Below are 12457 nucleotides of genomic sequence, written 5' to 3' on the forward strand. Positions count from 1 at the left end.
CATGCATGGTTAAAAGAGCAATCCTTACCAGACCATGTAAAGGCAAAGCTCCTGGATGCTCCCATGGAAAAACTCAGTTTGTTTGGTTCCCCTGCACAGCAAGTGTTAAAGAAGGTGGAAGAAAAAGCAAAATCTGTCCAAACAGTCAAGGATTTCTTACAGGTCCAGCCTCCTAGGTTTAGTAGAAATTGGCCTTCGAAGAATTGGTCCTTTCCAGACACCAACAGAGCACAGAGAGGCAGAAATAGGCGCTCAAGAGGCAGAGGTCAATCCAGAGGTGCCTACACGGGACGTCAGTGGCAGCCTAACAACCAGAGAAGTACTGCCACAGATCCAGCTACTACCACTTCCACAGGACAGTCACAGTGACTTGGCTCTGATACCGCCTACCAGGGAACAACTGGAAGCACCCTTAGGCGGAAAGCTAGCCTTATTCTCAGTAAACTGGCATTACATTACAGGAGACAAATGGATTTTACAGACAATAGACAAGGGTTACAGGTTTCACTTCCATACTCTACCAAGGAAGAGAGGAATGCCAAACCTACCACCAAACCAAAGAACAAACGCTCTAGGACAAATCAACCACTTACTAAAGATGAGCGCTATAGAAAAGGTACCGGCTATGGAACAAGGACAAGGATTTTATTCCAGACGTTTCCTGGTGCCAAGAAACGAAAGCCAATGGAGACCTATTCTCGACCTGTCCGCTCTGAACACATATCTCATTGTTCCAAATTTCAAAATGCTGACCCTACAGCAACTTCTTCCCATGCTGGGCAAGGAGTCTTGGCTGGTGACTCTAGATCTCAAGGAGGCATACCTGCACGTCCCTATTCGACCAGATTGCAGAAGATACCTCAGATTTCTTGCAGGATCAGAGCATTATCAATTTTCCGCATTGCCTTTTGGCTTATCTACTGCGCCCAGAGTATTCATGAAATGCCTGGCATCAGTAATTGCTCATTGCAGGCTTCAGGGGATTCAAATTTATCCATACCTGGACGACTGCCTGATACAAGCGGACAACAAGAACAAATTAACAAAAGATTTGGAAAAGGTTATTCTCCTATTGCAGGCCTAGGGATACACAGTCAACATAAAGTCAAGACTGGTACCATCCCAAAGGATTACTTTCTTGGGTGCAGAACTGGACACATCAAATCAAATGGCATTTCTCACAGCAGAAAAGCAAAAACAACTTCCACTCTATTTCATGGCATTAACAACGCAGAACCAGCTTACAGCAAGGAAAGTCCTGCAAGCCCTGGGTTACATGGCATCCTGCATAATATTGATCCCACATGCCAGACTACATATGAGGAAGTTGCAATGGTACCTCTGGAATTTATGGTCTCAGCACAAGCACAGCCTAGAAACCCAAATTCCAATAATTCCATGCCTGAAGCAAGAATTCCTGTGGTGGGCTCAGGCCTGTCAGTTGAACAAAGGACTGCCTTTCCACAGCCCTCACCCAAGCCAGACTATCACAACGGATGCCTCAGACCTCGGTTGGGGGGCACACATGGCAGACAAGTGTATACAAGGCCTATGGACACAGGACCAGCTGAACCTACACATAAATCAAAAAGAGATGCTGACCGTGAAACAGGCAATTCAGACATTCAGACCGTTTCTTCAACAAGGTCATTTGCTGATAAGGACGGACAACACCACAGTTATGTGGTATATCAACAAGCAAGGAGGCACACATTCATATCCTCTATGCCGGATGGCAATGGACCTGTGGAATGTGGCCCTGAACCTCAACATTCAGCTCCAGGCCATATTTGTGCCAGGAAAAGAAAATATACTAGCAGACACCTTAAGCAGAACTACCACGGATGCCCACGAATGGATGCTGCATCCGGACATCTTCAAATCCATTACAAAGAAATGGGGGTTACCAGAAATAGACCTGTTCGCATCCCCACACAACCACCAATTGAGAAAATTCTGCACAAGGACATACCACCCTCTTGCTTGGAAGGTGGACTCCCTATCCTTCAGTTGGGAAAACCTAACCGCATACGCATTCCCACCTCTTCCTTTGATGCACAAAGTGCTACTGAAGATCAAAGAAGATCACCCAAGGATCATACTGATAGCTCCAGATTGGCCGAGACAGCATTGGTACCCACTTCTGAGGAGTATGTCTCGGGCGCACGCATGGCCTCTACCTCTAGTTCCTTTGCTGCTAACACAGAACTACTTCAAGATCCTGCATCCAAACTTGAAAACACTGCAGCTAGCTGCTTGGAATCTTACATAAAACAAAATAACCCAGATTTATCTCAGAGGGTTAAAGACATTATCCTGGAGGCTCGCAGACCCTCCACAAGGAAGACTTATTCAGCAAAATGGAAAACATACCTCATTTGGAGTGCAGCAAAAGGAGAAAATGTATCATTGGCAAACATAGCTAACATCCTGGAATATTTAGCAGAGCTTTTCCACAATGGCCTGTCTTACTCCTCCATCAAGATTCATGCATCAGCAATTTCAGCAGAATATAACATGGATCCTCCAGTCTTCTCTCATCCTCTACTCAGGCAGTTTCTGAGAGGAATTAAAAATGTAAAGCCTCCAAGGAAGCCACCTTTGCCTACATGGGACCTGAACTTTGTGCTAGAAAAGTTAACACTTCCCCCTTTTGAACCAGCAGCAACAGCAGAATTACAGCTCTTGTCTTGGAAAACTGCTTTCCTACTTGCAATCACTTCAGCAAGAAGGGTTTCTGAATTACAGGCATTAATGGCAGTACAGCCCTTCCTTATCTTCCATCAGGATAGTGTCCTTGAGAACTAACCCTACTTTTATGCCAAAGGTGGTCTCCAGGGTATCATTGAACCAAGCAATCCACCTACCAACATTCTTCCCCAACCCTCAGACCAGGGGGGAAAGACTACTGCATACCTTGGATGTACACAGGCAATTACGCTACTACCTGGACAGAACCAAGAACAATAGAAAAACTGACCAGCTTCTGGTAGCATATGCCGCAGGAATGGAAGGGAAAGCAATTTTAAAACAGACAATCTCAAAATGGATAGGAAATTGCATTAGATTTTGTTACTCCTTTCATGGAAAGACAACTCCAGAAAACATCAGACCTCACTCCACAAGGGCTACAGCCACTACTACAGCTTTCTTATGAGGAGTGGCTACCAAAGACATTTTAGAGGCTGCTACTTGGAGCTCCGTGCATACATTTGCCAAGCATTATAATCTGCCTTTATACTCCAGATCCCGAGCAGGTTTTGCCACTGCTGTTTTGCAAGGGATCTTAACTACACCATAATCTTTTTGGTGCCTCCTCCCCCAGTTTGGCTATGGTATTCTACCCATTTGTTAGGACTGCAGATGCATCCTTGAAGGACATAGTACAGTTTTGTACCTACCATAAATGTAGATGTCCGAGAGGTATGCATCTGCAGTCAGGATTACCCACCCTCCTTCCCCTCTGTGGTACTCCTAGGGTATTTGCCCATCTTGTAGCTAGCTGGGGGAATCTATTATGGTGTATTTGTTTGTAGATATGTACATATATGTTTATTTTTGTTTGCTCTCTACTGTTTGGAATCATTTGCATTTATCCAAATTTAGCCTTCCTAGAGGGCACCTGGCATCTGGGGCAAGAAACACTGAGGAAAATGGTGTTGGCTGATGCCTTTCTACCCAATTGACAGCAGCTATGACGTCGGGTGAAGTGCGACATCAGCCGAGGCCAGACCCAGACTTTGGAATCCGGCCGACCGAAGGGCTGCCTGAGGCAGGACAACCCATTTGTTAGGACTGCAGATGCATACCTCTCGGACATCTACATTTATGGTAGGTACAAAACTGTACTTTTTCTTTGGACCCAAGTCTGATATTCCATTAAGCATTTCTGTGTGAATACATAGTTTTGCAGATGTAGGGCTTCCAATTGACAGTTGTATGAAATTCAGCTTTTATGCTCGTGGCAAGGAACACCCCCCCCCCCCAAATAGTTTGTGTAATTTAAAACAGAACCGTTGAGGGGCACACCAAGTTGGAGATGGCAGTGCTTGGGTTTTGGCAGAACTGTTCATATTTTCTTCTCTGCCTTAAATAATTAGAAAGGACAAATAATTTTTCCAAAATTTAATGCATGAAACTGTAGTGCGGGGATGTCAGCTTTAGAATAATATCCATGCCCCAATATCCAGTATACCTGATAGTAAGGGGGAAGATTATTGAGCATGTGTATATAAACAAATACACCTAGAGTGAGACTTTAAGCTCTTGGTTTTTCAGTTTATGTATAGATGGTCATTAGCAATGCTAGCACCTAGATTTTGCAAGTTGATGCTTCAAATGTGCCTAAAGACATCTGGCACATAGTATAGGCATGCTTTAACATAATACAGTCTTCCCTTCAAACATTTTTGCTTTTGCTCTTTACAAATGAAGGGTTGAAATATGGATATAAAATGAATATAAAATTGTGCATATAATTCATTTATTTTCCATCCATAAAAGATTAGGTATAATCAGACGATGCATGCTTCACAACAGCTTCTGTGTCTTGCACTGTGTTTAGTCTCCCGTTTTTACTGTTGGAAATGATTTACTTACTGTTTTATTTGAAGTCTTAACTGCATTAGCCTTACAATCAAATTGGGGATAGTTTTGCATTTGTAGATCTCCTCATTCAATTAAATCGGCAACATACAGCACTGCTTAGTTTGGGATATTTGCAATGAAGACTAGCCTTAAGCTGTTATGCTGATTAATTCTCAGCAAATCCAAATGAAGCATTTTAACAGATCCAAATAAAGCATTTTAAAAAAGCTATTGTTTATTATGTGATGCATCTCCCTTCCTACACATACACCTGTTTAGTTAGGAAGAAGACTTCATCAGAATTACTAAGAACCGTGAGACTTAATTTTGCTTCCAAATAGCAGTTTTTGCAGATTACTATTTCTTGTATTATGACCAGGCTTTGAAAACTGACTCTGCCTTAGGTTGTGCAACTCTAGTATAATAAATGTCTAGGATGTAAACCTGTATCTGTCCGTTTCAGTAATGTGCATTAGTAATCTCTGTTTCTTAGTCTTAGAGCTTCCCTGTTCACTACAATGTATTAGCGGTATGCATGCATGGCTGAAATAGTTTGGATACTGTATTTTCTTTTACCAAGTCATACTGGATTTGGGAAGATTTCAGATGCAAGTTACTGTTCTGCAGCTGGTAGAATTTCAGGTATGTGAGTTAGTGAAGCACACCCGAAGACTGAGGTTCCCAAGTTAGACTCTGGTTCATTCAGATTGGAGGCTGTTACATGCACAGTTTAAATCTCATTGGATTCTTTACTGACCTACCATTTTCCACTTTAACTGGCAATTGAGAGTCTGAAGGTTGTATTAAATTTGTTCACTTCATAAACAACAAAAGCAGTTTGCCTTGCTCTTGTTTTACAGGTTTGGGGCCGTATTCCTTTGGGACACTGGTTCATCTGTTGGTGAAATCTCTGGTCACAGTAAAGTGATAAACAGTGTGGATATAAAACAATCAAGACCTTACCGCCTCGTCACTGGTGCGGATGATAACTGTGCAGCTTTCTTTGAGGGCCCTCCTTTCAAATTCAAGTCAACATTTAGTGTAAGTCTTTGTACTTTTGTTAAAATTGTATTATTGTGTTGTCACTCATGATGAAATGAAATCTTAATCCTTTCAAATTCAAGTCAACATTTAGTGTAAGTCTTTGTACTTTTGTTAAAATTGTATTATTGTGTTGTCACTCATGATGAAATGAAATCTTACTTGCCTGCAGAATTTTTTCAAGGTTCCCAAAATGCTCCTAGAATGAGGCTTTAAAATGGGACAACTGAAAGTCTAACATGAAATGCCTTCCACTTACAGGTATGGCAAAACTGTCATCCTTGGCCCAGCTCCATATTAGACTGATAAAGCCCTGACTGTGGTTGAATACCTTTGGAGTGGTTAATGATCCATGTGCTAATAGTGCCTCTTTTATGGGTGAATCTATTGCAGTACTGATACCTGCTAAGTGCATGTATCACATGTAACATATGGGTACGGAACATGCAAGTATGTCAGTCGGTAGCCTGCACATGAAGCAAATGGATAGGAATCATGTGATTATCCCTCATTAGCCTTTATGGTGTGTTCCCATGGTGTAATAAGCCTGAGAAGTAGATACTAAGTTTGAAACTGAGCCCAAGGGGTGGGAGGCTGGCATAATAGTTGAGGTATTTACCTCACAGATGCAAGGTGAAGGGTTAGATTCTCACATGGAGTAATTGGCTAGGCTTAAATGGCCCACAAGGGCAGTTAACATAGTACTAATCTATGAACCTACTTTGATCACTCATGGTGGTGTCCAGATGGTGGACTGGAGCTGGGGCAGGAGTTGTAGGCTTCCTATGCTGTCGTGTTTGCTGTATAACCAGTATCGTGGTAAGCTCGCTGAGATGTTCCCAGTAGATTTCAGTGGAACTGATGGTGCATTTTTCCACCCATTCGGAAGTAATTCCTGTCAACAAACCTTGTTAGTGCAGCTGTGTAACATTTTTGAAAGTAGTAAGCTACAGTTCTAAAAAACTTGTGTAGTTTTCCTAGTATATGTTTATTTGGGTTAATTTCATCTGATTTGCTGTTGTAATTACATAGCATAAGAGCTGATCTAAATTTAGATTATGTATTCTTGATCTAAGAAATTCAGTTGCAACCTAAAATCAGACTTGCAGGCCTTCATTATGTATTTTTATTCAAATGTTTTGTTTTTTTGAGATCTGGCTTAAACTGTTCACTTACTATTTCATGGGCCAAGTATTTTAGACTCCATTGGTCTGTTTGGTTTTTGAAAATTATGATTGAGAAAAAGGCCAGTTTCTGAACTCCCATCTTCCATCAGCATTACATCAGACTGTATGCAGTAATGTACAGGACAACAAATTACATGATGCATGTAGGGGTGTTGATTTTAAGTTAGACATCTGTAATTTAAAGGATGCATGTAGGGGCAGTGTGAGTGTGATATCTACTTTAAAGGATGCATGTAGGGGCTGGGTGTGTGAGTGTGGGTTTGTGGGTGTGTGGAACTTTCTTGCATCATGTTTGTTGGCATTTCCTGGGGGTCTCGTTTCCTAACCATTTTTTAGGAATACTTTTTGAGACACCTGTTAGGATTTTTCTGGACACTTCTCAGAAACAGTGCCTATACTTAGTCCAGTCACTGAGGCAGAGGGATGTAGCCATTTCCAGCAGACGTCCCCTGTTCCTCCATTAGTTCTAAGCTGCTTTCCTTCCACAGTACAAACAAGCTGCTTGGGCTGCTAACACTGCTTCACATCACCCTTCCCATTTTGTCACTAAAACCCTGCTAAATTACCACTCTTTCTCCTTTCAGAGACAGCAGATGCTGTCTGTGCGTATTGATTATGATTATATGTGGATGTTTTGTTGCAGTCTGTGTTGCACCTGTATTTGATATGACACATGATGGTATCTGATCAGGCAGAAGACTGGCAATTTGCAGTGGAGTACTTCATTCCAGTAAAACTCAGCGCGGTTCTACATGCTAGTCACTTAATGCTCTGTGACATCCAAATGACTTTCTTGAGAGTTTAAAATGATTAGTCAACTTGACCTTCAGGAATATAGGAGTGCCCCCCCCCCCTTTTTATATGTACCTAACCAACTGGAATGTCCACAGATGTTCCTTACTAAAAGAATACAGGGCTTGAGTAACATGACCAATGCAGACTGCCTCAAGACCTTATCCCTATGTCCGGTCTTCTACACACTTTTGAGGGGAGATCTATGCCTGTCATGCAAGGCATTGTCCGAGCCCTCTTTGGTGGACCTTCTGCATATCTGCAAAACAGCACCAGAATTACCCGTTCTAAAGACTATAAAACCTTGTCTGTGATATAAATGAGGCTTGCTGGAGAGACTGGTATGTATCACAGAGACTACCCCATCAATGGAACAGGCTCACCATCCATTTGAAGCAGAGTTCTTACCTAATCCAATTAAAGTGTAACTTGGACAGTTGGATGGGGAACAAGGAAATTCATCCCTGGTTTGACACCTCTCTGTAATGGGCACAGGCAGCCTGACAATGGTTCATGCTCTAGGCCCCTGCTTGTAAATGTTTAATCTCCCAAGCACCTACTTGCACTTTGTCAAGGGTATGAGAACTTGTCCGAGATTTAGGATGCATGACCAGGCTTAAAAAGGCCCTTGTGGTTTGCCTAGTAAACACCTATGAGCTTTTAGTATAGTTAGGGCATGAGGTAACGTGCTGAATATGTCAAATGTGTACTACTGCATTTTAAATGTCCACACAGTGCATTTGATGTTGTGTACCATGCTCTTCAGTTATGTATACAGAAACATTTGTAGATGGATATGCTTTAATTTTATACATTTACATAGGGGTTATGATTGGTACCATTATCAACATTTTGTCTTTGTTGCATTGCATAAAATTAATCTAGAAATGTAGCAGTTCTGCGATTATGCATTATTGCTAATTATATGCAGATTCTCACCAAAAAGTTTCACCTAGACCGTGAGCTGAGAGCAAATCTAACCAGAGCCTTGTATATAAAGCATTTTCCACAGACCTCCCACTGAACACAATTGTATCAAGTATATGCGATCACTATGTCATGGTAGATGGGAGATTCCATGAAGGCTAAATGCCTGGGGCTAAAAATGAAATAAGCCAGATTCAAAGTCCTTTAAGGCAGAGTTTATACATTGGCAATCCCAGAAACATCCTAGTAATTTGGTGTCTTCGTGCATAGAATATCCGCCTCACAGAACTTTAAAGAGATTTTTGTGATACTATTATGCTTGCCTTTGTTGCTCATATTCACATGGATTGTCTAAGAGGTCCTTGCTGTAGATAGGGAGAATATCCTAGCAAGAATGACTGAAACACATCTGCTTAATGAATTTCTCCTGTCATCTGTGGTGCTCCATCAACAAAATGTTGATAGTGGCTGAGAAAAGGGTGTCTTAGGCCAAGAATCTGATGCTTGACAACCTGGTATGAGATTTACAACTAGCCAGAGAGATTAGCGTACGAGAGGCTTCACCTGTCTCCCCATGGAGTATGAATACTGACTATGAAAATGTTGTCCCCATGTGTTTATCAAATTCCTGAAAAAGATTAAAGGAGGCGTGGGTGGCTTTGTTAAACAAATGGATGATTTAGTAGCTATTGTCCGTTTCGATCATATTGATTTGTATAACAATTTTCTTGCTGTACCTCCTTTCATTGCTGTAGGTCTGTGGCAGAAGTGATAGTGTCCCTATATTTGTGCAATGTTACAAATGACTAATCCAGAAGTCAAGAAAAGAACTGGAGAGTAAAAATTCTCTCAACTTGTATCAGTGATTTATTACAGGAATCCACTGTGCAAATAGGATAATATTTAACTGGAGATGAGGGAGTCTACTTCCACCCATGACCATACAATCTGTAAAACTGATCATATCAGATGATGCAGCACAGGACACAAAAATAGACTATGATACTATCTTGCAAGACAATTAAGACTGGCCAAGGTATTGGGAATGAGTTCTGTGATACTAATCGCTTCTGCATTTGTAAATGGGTACTAGTCACCTGTAAAATATACGGGTACATTTTAATAAATATTCCTGGTAGAATTGCAAAATGAATGAGGTACACTAGGAAAAAAGTGATACTTGCATTTCAGAAGTTACTTTAGTTGTAAAGCAAGTTGAATTGAGTGTAGGAACTGTTTAGAGTCTTCCAGTTTTGACTGTCCCATTGATCTGAAATGTTGAAAGGTACTGTTAGAGTACATCATAAAGCAGAAAGGGGAAAGCTGGAAACTTGGTCTGCAAACAGTGAGTGATCTTCCTGTTGCAGGACTTGTAAAAATGTTTTTTATAGACTTAGTAGGGTAAGACATATGTCAAAGTGCCATAGACAAGGGAAAGATGCACTTTGTCTCACATATGGTAACTGCTGTCACAAGTAAAATTTAAAGATTCAAGTTCCATGGGACCAGGTGACATTGTTTTCACACAACTTCAGCTTCAAATTTATTAGTATTTGTTAAAATACTAGTTACAATGGTAACAAGACTAAAATTAGTAAAAACAAAGCACAATAATCATGTAAAAACATGAAATAGAATAAAAAACACTAGTAAGTATAGCAAGCTCATTCAAAAATTAAATAAAATCCAAAGAACCCAATTCCCTTAAACTCAGGCTAAATGAAATGTTATCTTACATCAGTGTTGTGTCCGAATGGTAATAGGCTGTATTAGTGCCAGTTCAGAGTGTAGAGAGGTCATATCTAACTTGGTATGTTTCATCAGTCTGACCAGCATTGTATGCAAAAGGTCTTCTAGAGCTTGTCTGAAATGGCATGGGGACCTATTTATATTAAATATGGAACAGTTTGGGTTTGTTTAGGAAAGAGCTTGCCAGCTGAATCCTGTGACATTCTTAAGAGCTAACAACATTTGATGAAGAGCTTGACAACACATTGCTCATCTTGTATTTTTACTAAAGAATTCAGCTCCCTTCCATCTAAGGGAATAACTGATAAATAGAAATCATTAAATGTCAACCCATGTGTTATTCAATAGGTAAAATATTGGTTAAGGTATAGGACATAATCAGTTAGGGTTACCAGTTGTATCCCTTAACGGTATGGACTTGGGCTGCTTATTATACACTGCAGTTCCTTTTGTATCCAATCTCTTGGGGTTGTGCATCTAAAGATGCTACTGACCAATAGAATGATGTTCAGTCCTCATGTAGGATCACAGCTGTTGTACCATTCTGATTTGCAAGGGAACTGGCTTATTTACTTTTACAGTATTTTATTGTAGGTGCATGACTGGGTTTCTTGAGTATTTAAAGTCTCATGTTCATAGCTGTGCTCTGTCATGCACCATCAGCTTTTTTTAAGAGGCATAATTACTTTGGGGCTTTGTACCTAAAAAAACAAAAAAAAAAAAAACTTTTGTGTAGCTTTATCATTATCTAGTTTTGGGGTTTGCATAATTGCTGATTGAAATACACAGCTCCTATTCGAACTTATTTTACACTTGCTGTTATGTAACTTTAATTTATGCTATCTGAATCTGTTTCTTGGGCTCTTGTCTGACTCTGTGGTATTAGAACATGGTTATGCATGCGGCATATTACAAGACTTTTTTACTGCTCTGTGGAGCATCTGTGGTACTGATATCAAAAGTCTAAGGAATCTAAATCCATATTGGTATATGTACATGGTTTTGAGCTCTTCACATGGCTTTTGACAAAATACTTTGCATTTAACATTGAAAAGAGCAGTCATTCCTGAGACTAATTCACCTGTAAGCTACAAGAAGTTTTGTCTTTTAATTATGTAATTTCTTGTCCATTTCTCATATTGCTTTTGCAATGGGGATTGTACTATTCACCCATTCTGAATTGCTTCCTAGTGACGCCTTTTTTACTGAGAGCTACACATACTATCCTTTGACAAGGTATCACTAACTTTTTTTTCATCTGCTTTTATTGGTATATGGTAGTATCCTTGCAGACATTCTGAGCATATAGATCTGCACAGCAGTGAAGGATGTTATTGCTTGGGCTCTTCAGTGTTTGTGTGACAATGTGACTTGCAGTATACATTTTGCTTTTGTAATTTGTTTTACTACTCATAATGTTGCACATTACCAGAATTTGCGCCTCGCTGCTGTTTTCTACTTGTGAATGTTTTCACCTTGGATGTGACTGCAAGTAGTCAGTTGAAGGACACTACCCCAATAAACCAATATAAGTAAAGAATAGTTACATTCATGCATCTACTTTTTGACCCAGTGACTTTAATTGGTGCTGTGGGTACATTATAGCACACACAGCTGTGTGTACCCCCCTCCCCCCTCGGTGCTTCAAGCAGCATCTTATGACGTATTCGCATCTGTAGCGGTCTATTTTTAAATCAGCCAATCTCACTTATTTTTTGCCAGTAGTCTTTCACTTTCTCTTTTCCCGATTCATTTTCAGACTTAGTGCAACAACTCTTTCACTTTAATAAGCCCAAAAAACAACTTGGTTATATTTCTAAAACTGTAAGCTTTTTTTCTTTTTGCATATCGCTCTAAAGGTGTTCCAACAAATTCTACTTAATGCAAGACTGTGTTTCCTTACACGACTTTACTGACATCGAGTATATGCGACATTAATTTAAGTGGCATCATTCTTCATTCATACATCTTGGACTTTGACACCATTGCTGTTATAATGTTTGTCATTTTGACTTGCATTATGGGTGATACAAGTATTGTACCCCATAGTGTAGGCTGGTATATAATAGAACAGCATACTATGGTATAGGCTGGTATGTAATAGAACAGCATACCAAAGTCTGTAAGGATTCATAAAATTCACAATGGGACAAGACCGTGTTCAGTCTTAGTTT

The 12457-nt window shown here is 40.3% G+C and overlaps 1 protein-coding gene across 1 annotated transcript in view; it reads left to right on the plus strand.

Annotated features, from left to right (window-relative positions):
• Positions 1–12457, plus strand: part of WDR1 (WD repeat domain 1) — a 549035-nt gene that overhangs the window by 219767 nt on the left and 316811 nt on the right. The window contains exon 5 of the mRNA XM_044063522.1: positions 5448–5628. Coding sequence (XP_043919457.1) covers positions 5448–5628 — 181 coding nt within the window. The remainder of the gene's footprint in view (positions 1–5447; positions 5629–12457) is intronic.

The sequence above is a fragment of the Protopterus annectens genome, chromosome 2.part1 (assembly GCF_019279795.1).
Source record: "Protopterus annectens isolate FY-2018-M chromosome 2.part1, PAN1.0, whole genome shotgun sequence".
NCBI lineage: Eukaryota > Metazoa > Chordata > Ceratodontiformes > Protopteridae > Protopterus > Protopterus annectens.